The sequence below is a fragment of the Suncus etruscus genome, chromosome 19, assembly GCF_024139225.1.
Source record: "Suncus etruscus isolate mSunEtr1 chromosome 19, mSunEtr1.pri.cur, whole genome shotgun sequence".
NCBI classification, from domain to species: Eukaryota; Metazoa; Chordata; class Mammalia; order Eulipotyphla; family Soricidae; genus Suncus; species Suncus etruscus.
The window spans coordinates 39,459,713-39,477,388 of NC_064866.1; the positions used below are offsets into that span (position 1 = coordinate 39,459,713).

At 36.7% G+C, this 17,676-nt stretch overlaps 1 protein-coding gene across 3 annotated transcripts in view; it reads right to left on the reverse strand.

Moving 5' to 3' along the window:
• Nucleotides 1-17,676, reverse strand: part of ADCY8 (adenylate cyclase 8) — a 273,697-nt gene that overhangs the window by 102,831 nt on the left and 153,190 nt on the right. For all 3 annotated transcript variants that reach the window (XM_049765555.1, XM_049765557.1, XM_049765556.1), the window contains exons 6-7: nt 4,995-5,153; nt 1,539-1,809 (exon numbers count right to left, since the gene is read on the reverse strand). In XM_049765555.1, coding sequence (XP_049621512.1) covers nt 1,539-1,809; nt 4,995-5,153 — 430 coding nt within the window. The remainder of the gene's footprint in view (nt 1-1,538; nt 1,810-4,994; nt 5,154-17,676) is intronic.

A 17,676-nucleotide genomic window follows, 5' to 3' on the forward strand; every position in this document is an offset into this window, starting at 1 on the left:
ATTATACTCTTAAACATACACAGTTAAACAGCACAGTACTGGAATAAAGCCAGATTCTCAGATCAATGGGATGACTTGAATATTCAGAGAATGGCCTTCGGACATACAATGAATTAATCTTTTATAAAGGAGCAAGAACTGCAAAATGGAGAAAGGAAAGGCTCTTCAACAAGTGGTGTTGGGACAACTGGTTAGCCACATGCATAAAAGCCAGCTCAGAATTATATTTAACATCATGCACAAAGGTCAATTCAAAATGGATTAAAGACCTTGATATAAGATCCGAAACTATAAGGTACATAGAAGAAAAAGTTGGCAAACACCACTGTCCAAACAAGTGGAAGCAGAGATAAACAAATGGGAATACATTAAAGTGAGAAGCTTCTGCATATCAAAGAAAACAGTGATTAGGGTAAAAAGGACACCTAACAGAATGGGATAAACTATTCACACAACACCCATTAGGTAAGGGTGTTGATAAGATATCAATTGATAAAATATCAATATCTATGATATACAAGGTACATAACATAACTTAACAAGAAGCTTAACTTGTGTAAAATCAAGCTTATATATTTGGCATAATTGATTAAAGGGAAAACCGATATTAGAACACATAATTTTGCTTGTCTTGGGATACTCTGTGGCGCCAGAGGTTACTCCTTGTTCTGAATTCAGAAATCTCTCTTGGTAGACTTGGGGTACCTTATGGGATGCTGAAAAGCAAACCTGCGTCAGTCCAGGGACAGCAGCAATGCAAGACAAAATGCCCTACTGTTGTGCTATCTTTCTGGCCCCAGGACCACTTTCTAAAAAAACAGCAGTTCTCTAGATTTTCTTGGAATCTGACCATTTCATTGGTTCAGTAATTGAAGAAATAATTTTAGAGTAATTTAATTTTTGTTGGTTATACCTGATTTATTTGCTTTATTTTATTTACATCTTCCATAAATTGCATAAATTCCATAAATTTCAAAAACACACTTAAAAACAGAATTATGTAAGCTGTTTTAAAATTTCATATTATACCTAAGTTTATTAGTAAATTAGCTTTATTAAATTTATGAGTAAATTAGTCAGGTTACTCTGTCTTTGTATTTTCTTTTTTGTATTCTCAAATCATTAGTGGCGTTCTTATTTGAATTTCCAAGACGCTATCATGAATTCTTAGTTGGCTGCTACCTGTGGCTAAATTTGGCTCTTTTGTTTTTACTTTAAGATCAGCAGATTTATTTTTTTGTAACACAGGTAATTATTTTTAGTAAAATTATAATGAGGTCTCACATGATATTTATTTTTAGTGAGGCTGAACAACAACAACAACAAAAAAGAGGTATTGGAAACCTGGTATTCTGGCATGTCCTGAAATTCAACACATAGGTTAGTTCTGCCTTGAGGAGATATATTGAAGCATTTACAAATGTGGTACACAGCAGAGAAAAAGTTAAAGATGAATTGGTTTTCTTTGAGAAGTTTCGTTTTGAGATGCAACGGAGCATGCATTTATGGCGAGCCATGAGATGTATACCAGAACTTACATTCTGTTTTCCCACAATGTTATCAAAGGGCAGTTCAGGGCTCCAGGATCCTTCTGTGAACGTTGCACCACTGTTCCTTCTGTCTGAGGTGCTCACAGACTCCTTGACAATGTCTTCTGGTAGGGACAGCAGACTCTCCTCAGGCTGCTTTATTAAATATGTCTCTATATTGTGTTTCCTCAAAAATTCATTTCTCTCTTTACCATGACCCTCTTCCACATTATAGTCGCCGTTGAGGCAGTCCAGTGTGGCTTTGGAAATGTGAATCCTCCTGTGTGTACAAAGCATAAGTAACTATACATTCTTAATGCGGTTGGCAGTCACCATTGACTTTTTTTTTTTTTAAATCTTGTGCAAAGGCAATATCAGGATGTCACTATTTCTCACTGGACCCTACAGTCTGACAAAACACTGCTTTTTGAATCAGACTTAAGCAACTTGGCTTCTTCTTTTGTGTATTTGTTTTTGAGCCACACCCAGGGATGCTTAGGGCTCTGTATACTTCTGGCTCTGAGTTCCTGGCAGCTCAAAGGACCAAATTGGGTGCCTCTAGGGACCATCTGGGGTTCTAGGGATAGAAGCTAAATTGACTGTGTGCAAGGCAAATTCTTTACCCATTGTACTATCACTCCAGCTCCTCTTTTGGCTTTATTTTAAAATGAAATGATCCAACACAATTTTTAGAATTAGAGAAAGTTATTTTTCTTTAATGAAACATTTACTTGGGAAAATATCTCCTATATTTCTAAGCCTAAAAGTAATTTTTTTAAATTATCATGTAACAACAGTTCTCTTAGTGTCATGGGCTTTTTCTGTCATTTTAATTGCCATGTATTTGCCTTACTTTAATTTGTCTATAATCTTATTGTGCTGTATTGTGGTATGGATGGGCTTTAAGCATGAATTCTTTGGCTAGGTTACTTGGATTAAAAACCTGAAAAGTCTGTGTCAATTACAATAATTTTCTGTGATTCAGTTTTCTCAAACATACAAAATGGGCATTTTGTATTGCCTATGTCATAGGGCTAATTGATAAAGTCAGTGCATATGGAAATCAGGTGAATGCATTGTATATTCCATTTACCACCGTTATGATTTTTGATAAATCACTTTCTAAAAGCAAATACTTAGATGATTAGTAACTTTCTTAAAATGGCATTGAAATATTGTTGCTGTTTATTCCATGATTCCTAAAGATTTATGGTGTGCAACATAAGTTCCTAACAAGGCCTCTAGAAACACTGCTTTTTCAGATCTGTCACAAACCTCATATTCTGGTATTCATACATTATTTATAGACCATTATACTCTCACTCATCAAATGTAGTCATATATTATTTTAGGCAAAAAAATTAAAAACATCATGCTTGTTGTTCAGAATATATACACCGCATTGCTGACATGACAATTTCTACTCCCTGATTCAACTCAAAAACCTTATTTATTCTTTTGAATGAGAGTGCTTGGCTTTTCTAAACAAATATATCTAATGAAACACTATATTTTTAGAGTGGCATTTTTAAATGCATTTTACTTTCAGAATTTTTTAAAATCCCCCCTATTTTTCTATTTTTTATATTATTATTTTTTACCCATTCTGTTTAAATTCCTGCTTTCACAGAGATTACTTTTCTGCAAAGGGCATGTAATGAAACAAATGTTGATCAAAGCTTTTCTACAATTTATGGTATTTTTCATATGGTTTTATTTTTTTCCAAATTTAGTACTCTGTATAAAAGTCATTTATTTCAAGGGTGAGATATTTAAAAGAAAAACATATAGAAAATTTCTGATATATCTTAAAAATGCACTGAGTATAAAATATTTTGTTAATACATCAAAATGTAGTATATATTGGCCTTATAAATAGAAAAGAAATTTTATTTGTAAAAGAGTTACTTCAGTTTTATTTCTCAGATAGAACTCAGAAAAAAATTCAGAACTACATATTAGAAGCTGCATTTATTTTTTGGACAAAATAAAATTCCTGGAAAGATTTTGTAAAGTCCAATGGCTGATTTTATTTTCTTTTGAAATAAATACCAAACCCCATTTGGTATTTTCTTTGAATTCTAGATTTTATTATCCTGCTGTCAACCTCAGGAGGCTCTTATATTTGCATAAACTAAATCAACATTATATTTCATTTACAGAAGGCATCCTTGTTTTCATTTCTTACTGATTTTCCTGCTCAAGTTCTAATCAATATCTGCTAAATTGCTTTTTATAGAAACTTTAGATGTTATGTTTCACCTTTGCTACTATCTTAAATCTTGGAAAAAGGTATTTTCAAATGAAAATGTGGTGATTATACTTTCCACTAAAGAAGTAAATTCTCAGTCAATAATGTCATGTAATAAATGTCAGTAACAGTTGACATTTAATGATATTTTTATTTTTTGGTTTTTCAGTAACACCCAGAAGTGCTTAGGACCTACTTTTGGCTCTGTTCAAGAATTGTTCTTGGTAGGACTTGGGACACCATATGGGTTTATGAGAATTAGTCCTATATTGTCTTTCTGATCTAAATCAAAAAGTAACATTTATCTAATTTTATATAACATATATATATATATATATATATATTTGCCACACCTGGTGGCACTCAAGATTCTTCTAGTTCTCTGCTCAGAAATTACTCCTGGCAGGCTCTGGAGACCATATTGGATGATAGTATGTGGGGCACAAACCTGGGTTGGCTACATTCAAGATAAGTACCCTACCCATTGTGCTATCACTCTGGCCCTACTTTCTCATATTTTTACATGCCAAGATATGAGTAATAATTATTTTGCATGAATATCTTATCTTGGACCAAACAGGCCCTTACATGATTGTTTCCATTTGCTATATCATATTATTATATATGATATATTATATTAATATGTATAACATCTGTAATATATATTTTTGTTCTTTCAACAACTTTAATATTAGAGTTGATACTTCCACCTTATTTTGAAGATGCCCAAAGACTAAGCACAAGTAACTGGTCCAAAGTCAAAGTAGTGGTAAGTGGAGGTATCAGATTATGATAAGAATATGCTTTCAGGGACTTCTCAAGATGCTATGAGAAGTTGAGTACTCTCAATAAAAGGAGAAGTCAAATGGATTCTTACTTATTACTTAGTGACCGAATAAAAAATAGTGTTTTGAAAGCAGAAGAACATAAAGCCAAACTTTAAACCACAGTGGATTCGGAGGCACATTTTTATATTGCTGTGTTTTTGGGTTGACACAGTCCATGCCCAAATAGAACAGTACACTATATAGAATATTGAGTGCTTGATAAGCCTATCTAATTTGATGCCAGCTCTCTGAGATTGATAGTGTTCTATCTACCCTCAGTAATAAGTTTTAGGTTTATTCTCTTGAGTTCTACGCAAGTGAAATTCACTCTCATTAAATGAACAACTGGTACTTGTTAAGCAAGAAGCGGGCTTTCTGTAGACTTACCCTGGAATTCCTCCAGATTCAAGTTTGTTTGCAATATCCACATCCCAAGACCAGACATCAAACTGCCACTTGCGCAGGCCCAACACACCACATAGTACAGAGCCTGAATGAATTCCAATCCGCATGTCAACATCATGCTTTGTCCTTGAGCGCACATACCTGTGAAATAAGTGAGTGGAGAGACACATTTGTAAAGCCAGAGCAGGTATCCTTGTGTCTGTGGTAGCCTCAGTCTGAACTCCAAAAGTGCAGTTTCCTAGTGCCCAGGATACAAGACCACCCACTGAGTGGGAGAAATTATTCACCCAATACCCATCAAATAAGGGGCTAATATCCAAAATATACAAGGCGCTGACAGAACTTTACAAGAAAAAACAGCTAATCCCATCAAAAAATAGGGAGAAGAAATGGACAGACAATTTGACAAAAAGGAAATACAAATGGCCAAAAGTCACATGAAAAAGTGCTCCACATCACTAATCATCAGAGAGATGCAAATCAAAACAACTATTAGGTACCATCTCACACCACAGAGATTGGCACCAATGCAAAAATGAGAACAAGCAGTGCTGTTGGGGATGTGGAGAGAAAGGAACTCTTATCCACTGCTGGTGGGAATGCCTTCTAACCTTATGGAAAGGAATATGGAGATTCCTCCAAAAACTGGAAATCGAGCTCCCATATGATCCAGTTATTCCACCCCTAGGGATTTACCCTAGGAACACAAAAATACAATACAAAAGTCCCTTTCTCAGACATATATTCATTGCAGCACTATTTACAATAACCAGACTCTGGAAACAACCAGATGCCGTTCAACAGATGAATGGCTACAGAAACTGTGGTACATATATACAATGGAATGTTATGCAGCCATCAGGAGAGATGAAGTCATGAAATTTTTCTATACATGATGTACATGGAATCTATTATGCTGAGTAATATGTCAGAGGGAGAGAGATAGACACAGAATAATATCCCTCATCTATGGGTTTTAAGAAAAATAAAAGACGTTCTTGGAAAAATTTTCAGAGACAAAAGAGAGGAGGGCTGGAAGGTCCAGCTCACTACATGAAGCTCACCACAAAGAGTGATGAGTGCATAACTACATTGAGAACTGTCATAAAAATGTGAATGAATGAGGGAAGTAGAAAGCCTGTCTAGAATACAGGCCGGGGTGGGGTGAGGAGGAGGGAGATTTGGGACATTGGTGATGGGAATGTTGCACTGGTGAAGGGGGTGTTTTTTTTTTCCTTCAAGTTTTTTTTATTTAACCAACTTAATTACATACATAATTGTATTTAGGTTTCAGTCATGTAAAGAACACCACCCATCACCAGTGCAACATTCCCATTACCAATGTCCCAAATCTCCCTCCTCCCCACCCAACCCCTGCCTGTACTCTAGACAGGCTTTCTATTTCCCTCGTACATTCTCATTATTAGGATAGTTCAAAACGTAGTTATTTCTCTAACTAAACTCATTCCTGTTTGCGGTGAGCTTCATGAGGTGAGCTGTAACTTCCAGCTTTTTTCTCTTTTGTGCCTGAAAATTATTATTGCAAAACTATCTTTCACTTTTCTTAAAACCCATAGATGAGTGAGACCATTCTGCGTGTTCTTTACATAACTGAAGCCCAACCACAATCATGTTTGTAAAAGGTGTTTAAATAAATATATTAATTACAAAAAAGAAAGAAGGAAGGAAGAAAGAATAAAAAGAAAGGAAGGAAGAAAGAAGGGAAGGAAGAAAGAAGGAAAGAAGCAAGAAAGGAAGGAAGGAAGAAAAAGAAAGGAAGGAAAGAAGAAGGAAGGAAGGAAGGAGAAAAGAAAGAAGAAAGAAAGAAAGAAAGAAAGAAAGAAAGAAGAAAGAAAGAAAGAAAGAAAGAAAGAAAGAAAGAAAGAAGAGAGAAGAAAGGAAGAAGGAAAGAAAAAAGAAAGAGAAAGAAAGAAGAAAGAAAGGAAGGAAGGAAGGAAGAAAGGAAGGAAGGAAGGAAGGAAGGAAGGAAGGAAGGAAGGAAGGAAGGAAGGAGAGATGTAAAATGCCTGCCAAAGAGGCAGGTAGGGGAGGAAATGTGGCTGGTGGTAGGAAATGTTCATTGGTTAAGGGTCATGTACATTCAGATTGAAACTCAACAACGAGCAATTTTGTAACCATGGTTCTTTAATAAAGTAATATTAAAGAAAGTGCAGCTCCCACCCAGTGCCAGTTCTTGAACTCAAGGAAAATAGAACAATTCATTTATGTTGAACTCCCATAGCCTTCTATGTGCTGTTTAGGGTTCATACTACCTTTTTTTTTTCCAATTTTGTTAATCCTATATGGCAATGGCTTTAGCATCTTCCTCTACCTACCTTCCTCTACTTACTACTTGGGACAATTTATAGACTCTGAACTTCATCATATAACCCATTTGCAATCTAAGCACTGTAACTTTTAATATATTCTCCTACCAACAAAGGTCACCATCATGCTCAACCTGACCTTCCAGCTGTGAAGGTCAAAATAAATGTAAAGCAACCACCTTAGTTTTCAATTTAGACTCTTTCCAGACTTGCTCTTTAGAGAAATAGTCCATAATCCAAGGCTTCGTTAAGGTCATTTGAGCTGATGCAGGGAAAAAAAAAACCTGCTAGGACTTTAACTCATAACTTTTGTTTTAAATTAATAACCATGAGATACAGAGTTAAAAAGTTGTTGATAGTTGAGTTTTAGGCATACACAGTTTCAACAGCCATTTCTTGATCAGTATTTGTTTATAGCCACTAGTTACCCTCCTGTCTACTACCCCCACTCTCAGCCTTCTTCTATGGTTAGATAATTCTGTTTATTTATTTTTTTCCTTTTAGGAACCATGGTTTGAATCTGTTACTGAAGGGGCATCATGCATATCATTTTACTTCATTTCCATTCCCAATACTTGGTTTGTGTGATTATTTCTATTATTGTCATAATGGTCCCTTCTCTGTACATACTACACTTTTCCAGGTCCCATTATTTCCATTTCTATTGTCTTATTCTCATATTATATATCATTTAAAATATTATTCTTATACTATGTATTTTTTATTTTAATTTATTTGGGGGGGGCACACCCAGCAGCACTGCTCAGCGGTTACTCCTGGCTCTGTATTCAGAAATTACTCCAAGCAAGCTTGGGGGACCATATGGAATGCTGAGAAAATCAAACCTGGGTTGGCTGTATCTAACTATGGTTTTTCTTTAGCACACACATTCCTTCTTCATTTTCAGGCAATTTTTAATCATTAGCTAAATAACATTACCTATATAAAAAGAAATTAAGATAGAATCTACAGTGATCACAGTAGAATAATGAGAACGTCTGCTCTGCAATAGAAATTTAGTGGCTATTTGCTTCAAATGCTCAAAAGAGTTGTCAAACTTAAAAGATAATTTATCAAATTCTGTTTGAAAAAGAGACAAGTGTTCTAATTTTTTGACTTTATTGTAATAATGTTTTGCCATTAATATTCCCTCTAGGAAATGTGTTGGATAAAAAACTTATTTAATTTGTTTATACAGACTAAAATTACGCTGTAATAAGGAGTGAGAAAATAGTTGCTTTTTTTTTTAAGAAAAATGTTATGCCCCGAAGACAAAATTTTGAAACTCCAAATTTGGAAATATTTTTATTTCTTTGCGAATTTGATTGTTAAACAAAGTATGTTATCTATCAAAATCTCAAAATTGCACATTTGCCAATGTACTTCAAAATGTTCCAAAGAAACAATTTTGGTAGGATTTAACTCTGTTATAAATGTTTAAGAAGGATCCCTGCTGGGTGTTAGGAGCCCTGCAGATATCTTGGGACTTTTCTGCTTTCCTGTGGCCTGAGAATTTGATTTCTTCCGCATTCTTCCCTGAGGGCTTACTTTCTTCATAGGTGAGTTGTTCTGCCCACAGAGAGTTGAACTAGCTGATTTCTAATGGGTTTCAGAAGCGCAGCCGCCATGCTTAGCTTCCTGGCAGTGCATCTTGTAGCCAATGAATAACACCATAACATGTAGAAAAATTCACAGCACAAGCATGACAATGTGTTGTGTATGTAAATATTTTGGGGGATTAATATGTTGCTCACCCTAATCTGATTAGGTGATTGTGCCCTACCCTAGGGTGTGACCTGGCATTCTGCCCCCACCCTAGGGTAGGACCTGATTCTGCTTCCACCATTGGTTGGTATCTGATCCCACCATTGGGTGGGACCTGACTCTGGACTATAAGAGCAAGGGTCTGTGGAAGGCGAGGGCCTTTTGGCTGGCTGGAACTGAGTCTGAGTCTTTGGACTTCAGTTTTGTCCATCCGAATAAAGCAAATATTTCCACGAGCCTGATTGTCTGCGAGCTGTTTACCCGCCGTTTCACCTCAGAACCGTGGGCTAGACAGGGTGGCAGACGCGTGCTCCGAGCTGGAAGAAAAGGGCCTCATTCTCCATCCCACCATCAGTCAACCTCTTCAGGGGCTGACCTGCTACATAATGGTGCCCGAAAAGGGACCTGAACCCTGGACCCTCAGATCTGTAAGTGAAATATTTCATTGGAAATTTCCTATGCTGACCATCAAATGGTTTCTGTGGTTAGTCATGTGGATTTTACCACCCTTAGTCTTACGCATTGGTGCTCTAGTATACAAGTGGATCATTCCATTTTGTTTAAAACTAATTGGTTTTGATCTAAGGACAATCACTGCAGTTGGATGGTTGTGGTCTATATTTCAAATGAAAAGTGTAGTGTCTCTAGCCATCATAGTTTGTGGAATTTCTGTGTTGACTAACGTTATTATTATGAGCATAGTTATTTGCTGTTATTTCTATTTAGGAAATAGAAAGTGTAGAAATGGTGAGGCTAAAACCAGTATAGATAATAAGGAAATTTATATGACGAAAACTCAGACCAAGGTGCAGACTGACGAATCCAGCCCCACCATCAACAATATAGAAATTTTTGCTGGAAGAAAAACAACTCAGAATGTTAAGCCTGATTCTAGTGAATTGCTTGACAGTAGTGACTCAGATAATGATCTACCTCCAGTGCTAACTCCACGAAGTATGCCTCCTTCTAGTCACAAAATTGAATCGCAGAGCAGAGCAGATTCAAACGATGAACCACATGCTCGGTCTCAGAGCTCTATTCAGAGTAATTTTGCTAATCAGGCCTTATCCCCTATAGACGGGGTAAATGTTTCTAACTATGTACCCTATCAGATGGAAGAATTAGATCGGTTTAAAAGATCATGTAAAGAAAATGGGCCAAAATCGCCATACAGTGTGGAGTTATTAAGACTTTGGAGTCATAACTCATCTTGGACTTTGTATGATTTTAAAAGAATCGCTGAAATATGCCTGTCATCTAAACAGCGAACTGAATGGGAAATGTACTATTCAGAAGGCGTAAAAGCTAAATTATATAGTCCGGATGGTATGAAAAAGCAAGTGGCAGGTGTTACTCTATCGTATGAATTATTGATGGCAGAAAATCAATTTGCAAATATTCAGACACAAGCAGCTTTACCTAAGGAAATCTTAAATTTAATCAGGGAGATTGCATTGTCATCATGGGAAAAAATTGATTCTAACAGCATTGGTAGAGGAAACTTTTTAAAAATTACCCAAGGGCCTTATGAGTCATTTGCAGAGTTTGTAGGTAAGATTAAAGATGCTCTGAAGTTACAGGTGGAAGATGAGGAGATTAGAAACTTCCTAGTAAAATCTTTGGCCTATCATAATGCAAATTCAGCCTGTAGATTAGTATTGAATACATTAAATAAAAAGTCAGATCTGAATGATTACCCTTATGCCTGCCGGAATGTCTATGTGGAACCCCAACCCCCACCTCACTCAGACTCAGTACAAACCTTCCCAGTTACCAAGGGAACAATGTCTTACTCCCCTCGGGGACAGAACACTTTCCGGAAACCAGGTCTTTGCCCAAAATGCAAAAGGGGTCGCCACTGGGCGAAAGATTGCAGATCCAGAAACCTCATTAATAATAACCTAAGTAGAGGTTTCAACACATTCCCCAGGAGGCAAATCGCCTGCTACCATTGTGGAAAACAGGGACATATCAAAAGAAATTGTCGTCTCATTATAAATTCAGCTCCCCAAGAACACACATACAAGATGCAGGGAAACGCCCACAGGGCCTCCCCCCAGGCCCTTCCAAATCAGGGGCAAAGTTCACAGACAATAATCCTTTCAAGCCCAGCCCAAGAAAATTTATCACGATAAGGGAATTAATCCACTCCACTTCAGGGAGTGCCGGATTAGACATATTATGCCCAGAGGACATTACAATTTAACCAGGAGCATGCCCTTACATGTTAGAAACTGGCATTGTAGGCCCGCCACCCCCAGATACCATGGGTTTGATCCTTGGCAGAAGTTCCCTCAACATAAAGGGTATATCAGTAATCACTGGTGTCATTGACTCAGATTCCATGGGAGAAATCATTGTAGTTATTACTGTACCAGTTACATGGACCTTTAAAAAAGGAGAAGCGATTGCCTAGATAGTATTAGTGCCTTATGTCAAATTTGGGACTTCAGATAAGACTAGAATTGGAGGTTTTGGAAGCACAGATCCGGGTGCTGCTCAAAACCCAATCGTGGCTCTGGTTACTAAATGTAAAGATGAACACCCAATGATCAAACTTCACTTGGAAGGCAAACCCTTTGATGGAATGATAGATACGGGTGCTCAGGTTACCGTAATTTCTGATAAAGAATGGCCAGAAAATTGGCCTCTTCAGGAAATCCCGTATTCCCTAGAAGGAATAGGAGGCCTGAGTTCCTGTCTGTTGAGTACGAGGACTATACTATTTTACGGCCCAGAAAATCAAAAAGCAATAATCAGACCTCACGTGGGCCCATTTTCACCATCCCTGTGGGGCCGTGACCTACACAAACAGTGGAAAGCAGAATTCCACATCCCATTACCTCCAGAAGAGCCCGAACCTTCTTTTGATTTAAAAACCAAAAATTTTTAGTGGGGGCCACTACCGTAAAAACACCAGCACCAATAAAAATAAAATGGAAATCTGATGAACCAATTTGGACAGGTCAGTGGCCCCTTAAAACTGATAAATTAAAGGTGCTGACAGAATTAGTGGAGGAACAGCTAAGTTTAGGACATATTGAACCATCTTTTTCTCAATGGAATTCACCTATATTCACTATAAAAAAGAAATCCGGTAAATGGAGACTTTTGATGGATCTTAGAGCTATAAATTTATCCATGATACCTATGGGCAAATTGCAGACTGGTTTACCATCACCTGTAGTTATTCCAAAGGAATGGCCACTAATTATAATTGATCTGAAAGACTGCTTCTACCATATTCCTATCCACCCAGATGATAAAAAACGTTTTGCATTCTCAGTTCCTTCTCCCAATAATACCCATCCCTGCAGACGTTTCCAATGGACTGTTCTCCCCCAAGGCATGCTGAATTCCCCAACCATGTGTCAGTTTTTTGTAGATAAGGTTTTGAGTCCTGCTCGTGAAAAATTTCCTCAAGCCATGATATTTCATTATACAGATGATATCTTGCTCACAATGAACAATGAAACAGATTTACAGGAATTATACTCTTATGTTACTGACTGTTTACAAACATCAGGACTGAAAATAGCTTTAGAAAAAATACAGATAATGCCACCGTATCAATATTTGGGTTTTATTTTGGACCGGACGTCTATACGTCCACAAAAATTTTCTATCAAAAAAGAAAACCTCAGAACGCTTAATGATTTTTAGAGACTTTTAGGTGACGTAAATTGGCTCCGCCCTGCACTAGGAATCCCAAATGCAGAGTTATCTAATCTGTTTAAAACGTTGGAGGGTGACCCTGCTTTAGATAGCCCGAGATATTTAACAACAGCTGCCAAAAATGAATTGGACATCTTCTTGAGCAGATTACAAAAATCGTTTCTCTCAAGATTCATCCCAGGAGAAAAGGTATTACTGTTAATCTTCCCTACTATAGAAACCCCCACAGGGGCCTTGATGCAACAGTCAGGACCTTTGGAATGGGTGTATTTACATAACAAACAACCTCACTCAGTAGTCCCCTACTTGCAACTGATTTCAGAGATTATTATCAAGGCAAGACTCAGATCTATATCTTTACTAGTTTTTGACCCAGATATAATAGTTTTGCCAGTACCAAAAAAGGAAATTGAGTCAATATTGCCAATTAATGAATCTCTACAAAGGGCCCTCTCAGATTTCACAGGAGAAATATCCTCCCATTATCCAGCAGGAAAAATTTGGGACTTTTTAAAGAAAACTCAGTTTGTTATTTCTTCAATTGTTCGGGATTCCCCTATTCCCAATGTCAAGGTTTTTTACATTGATGGATCCCAAAATGGAAAAGGAGGAATACCTGGAGACAACATTAATATGACCATAGATACCAAATATAAATCTGCACAGAAAGTTGAATGAGCAACGTTAATTTACCTATTAGAAAATGTATCTGAAGCCATGAATATAGTTTCTGATTCTTTGTATGTGGTAAATTTATGTCATGTGATAGCCACTGCATCCCTTAATGCTAATAACCCGATCATACAGGACTTACTTAAACAATTACAGCAGCTTCTTCAAAAACGAACTGAGCCCATCTTCATCACACATATTAGAGCCCACTCAGGTCTTCCAGGACCTATGGCTCAAGGAAATAAAACTGCTGACTTGCTAGCAATGCCTATATTTAAATCACCTATAAAGGAACATTCAGCCCTACACACAAATGCTCGCCGTTTACATGTGAATTACCAAATTCCATGAAGGCAAGCTAGAGAAATCGTAGAAAACTGCAACGTATGTGCACCGTTAACAAAAAAGACTCACATAGCAGGAGCAAACCCAAGAGGCTTACAGTCTAACGAACTTTGGCAAATGGATATAACTCAAACAGATTTATTTCCAAGGAAACCTTATCTTCATGTTGTGGTGGACACTTATTCTCGGTTTATGTGGGCAATTCCCATGTCTTCTCAAAAATCTAAGGCTGCTTGTAGTTTTCTTTTATGATGTTTCTCTGTGATGGGTATTCCATATTCTATAAAAACTGATAATGGGCCAGCCTATGTTAGCAAAACTTTTGAATTTTTTTTGTAAGGAATGGCAGATAAGACATCTCAGAGGAATTCCTTACAATTGTAGGGGACAGGCCATTGTAGAAAGGACTCACAGAACCTTAAAAACTCAATTGCAAAAAAATAGAAAAAGAGGTTTACCACCAACGGATTTGCTATCTTTGACTCTTATCACACTAAATTACTTTAACTTACCCCAAGGGGAAAGCTACACTGCAGCGGAAAGACATTTTAAAGAAGATATTCAGAGACAAGAAACAACCCATAAACCTATTTGGATCAAGGAGGATGAAAAATGGATAGCTGGCTATCTTCTCCTAAGAGGAAGGGGTTATTCCTATGTTTCTATAAATGATGACCCTCCCAAGAAATTTTGGGTTCCATTACGTCTTGTTAGAAATCGGGCTAGCACAAATGATCAGGTTCAGACTACAAACTCCCCTTCAGAGAAAAAACAGAATACTTCAGACACTAACAGCAGTAATATTACTAAGGTCTCTGGGGCAGGGAACGATTTAGCTGTCACACACCATACAATGAGTGAGACTGATGGTAGTGATAAACCCTTACACTCCGAGATGCAAAAGGAAAGACAGGAACCTGTCTTAACTGGGCTCCAAAATATAGGAAACTCTTGCTACATGAACTCAATATTGCAATGCTTGTATAATATTTCAGACTTAACTCAGTATTTTTATAAAGATCATTATAAAAAGGATATTAACAAGAAAAATCCGATGGGGCATGAAGGTAAATTAGCCGAAGAATTTGGTCGGCTCATCAAAACCATGGGAAATAGATTTCATAGATATATTAACCCTGAAAGCTTCAAAGTAACAATTGGTTTACTTAATGACCAGTTTGCTGGACACAATCAGCAGGATCCTCAGGAACTACTGATGTTCCTAATAGAGGGATTACATCAGGACTTGCTTACTGTAAATCTAATGACAGAAAAAACTACACATCTCATGGGAAATGAAAATTATGAACAATTTAGTCCAGAACACCAAAAGGCTCATAAATCTATTATTTATGATCTCTTTCAAGGACAATTCAAATCTATACTCCAGTGTCTCACTTGCCACCAAAAGTCTGAGGTTTATGAGACATTTGTTCATTTGTCTTTGGCTGTTACATCTACAGATAAATGTACATTACAGGAATGCCTCTCTGAATTTTTTAAAGAAGAAGAATTAAGAAATGACAACAAAGTTCTGTGCAACAGTTGCAAAAATAGAAGGGATTTTTCAAAGAAAACGTATTTATGGAAACTGCCACCAGTACTTATAATACACTTGAAACGTTTTGCTTTTGATGGCAAACAAATAAAAAAATTGCATACTTATGCAGATTTTCCTTTAGAACACCTCAATTTAGAGGAATTCACTTCAGAGAATAAAAGCAAGATTAAGAAATACAACTTATCATCGGTGTCAAACCATTATGGTTAAGTTCACTATGGGCACTGTACTTCATACTGTAAAATTGCTGCAAAACAACACTGGATCAATTTTGATGACAAGAAGATCAAAAAAAATCCCTAATACATTGGTGAAATCCACAGCAGCATACATCCTGTTTTATACTTCTTAAAGATCTACAATGAACACCAGATAATCATTTTACTTTCCTATCAGTTGCTATTAATGCTCTAGGATTCTTTCCACAGGCATGATCAATGAATATAGATTGAAAATCATGAATCCCCAATGTGTTTCCTTGTAGGATGGATTTATGTCTTAATTTCATTATTGCTCTAGGTCTCAGTTAATCATGGAATTTTACAAATTAATTTAGTCAAGGTTCACCTGAAAGAGAAATTTCTCATCATATTAATGTTTTTCTTTCTAGGTATACTCATTTAACGACTTTCACTCTTTTTATTTTAACATCATTGCTTTATTTCCCTCAATTTAGGTTTTAAGACGCTGACATAATGATAATTTTAGGTGGACTTTCTTCACAGTGCTTCTTGCCTATGATTGATTATCATAAAGTTACTGTTATACAATAACTTTGTATATATACTGATATACATGTATAGTAGAGTTTTCCATGTTTGTATTACGCATGAAATTCTCTTTCAGATCTGCTAGGCAAAACCATAAAAAAAATTTTTTTTGAATTTGAAATGATTTATCTAAACAATTGCCGGCTATTACATTTTAAGGAGCTTTTAGTTGATTCAGCTGAATTCTCTTTTCTTTTGCTTTATTTTGGATCCTTTCCAACAAATATTTTTTAGTATGAGTGAGTGTTATGGCCATATTTTTTGTGAAGTCTCTTTGTGTATGTCTTGTTTAGTGTCTGTCTGTTCTACATATTTTGTATATAGTTTCCTTTTTCCTAATTTTATCTTCCCCAAATTAGTCTTCCTTATCCTTCCTTCTCTCTTCCTAGTCCTTAACATTTTAATTTTCAGGATTTCACATGTGCAACCCATCTCCTTTACCCACAACTACAAGCTTCCTGATCTCGGTTGGAAGAAGAAATCCGTGACTGTTGGAGTTTTACACCATATATGCTGCAAACTTGTTGGAAATGAAGCCACCTGGGATTTGTGTCACAATGTAACACCAGAGAAAAGATCCATGGACAAGACCCACAGTCTCTGGATCCCAGTTAAACTGTGCTATCTGAATTTCTGGTTTTCCATCCACATACAAAATGCTATTGTTGACCGTTTCTACAATGGCTACCCCAAGATTGCACCGATCCCAAAGGAAATACAGAAGCCCAACCAACTTATGATGTAATGATGTAACGCTTGGGGATGCCCCAACACATGGATGACTGTACTGGCCTTCCTTCTTCATTCAGCTTGATGTTATCTCCTGTACAAGGCTTCAACCCGCTTTTCCAGACCCATCAAGTGTCTTCTGCCGGTCTTTTTGGAGTTCCAGACCCCTCATATTTACAGATTGGTATTGAACTCTGTAGAAATTACATCTGTTGTTTTTCCTATAACTGTAATCCTTTGAAGTTATGTTTGGTACTACACTTCTTTTGACTATCGTAATTAATGTTTTTCTATTTTAGTTTTTAATATTAGGAATCGATGTTGTATTACATTAATGTTTTGCTTTCTTGACTTTAGGTTTGTGAGTTAGATATTATTGTCTATAATTTCCTAAATGATATTTTTGTCTGTTCTCAGGGTTTTTTGCTGGGCGCATCATAGGCAAAATACTAGGTTTATAGAAGGTTCCATCCATTTTGGATGGGCCCTCAAGTTGTTTATTTACACTTGGAGGGTCTCTGCCTTAAACATTTTGTTTTGGTTTGTGACTTAAGCTCCCATCTATAAATAGTCGACATCAATTTCAGACATCTTATGGATTTCAGACAGGATTAAGAACTTGGACTAAGTTCAGATACCTATTGATCATCATTACAGTGGCTCCCCACTGTGCAGAGGGTGTATGAGCCTCTTCTTCTGAAATAAAGGCCTAGTTCAATGCCCTCAAAGATGGGCTTTCTGGTCTACCTGAACTTGAATGAAAATGGAGCTGGAGATATAGCATGGAGGTGAGGCGTTGGCCTTTCATGCAGAAGGTCATT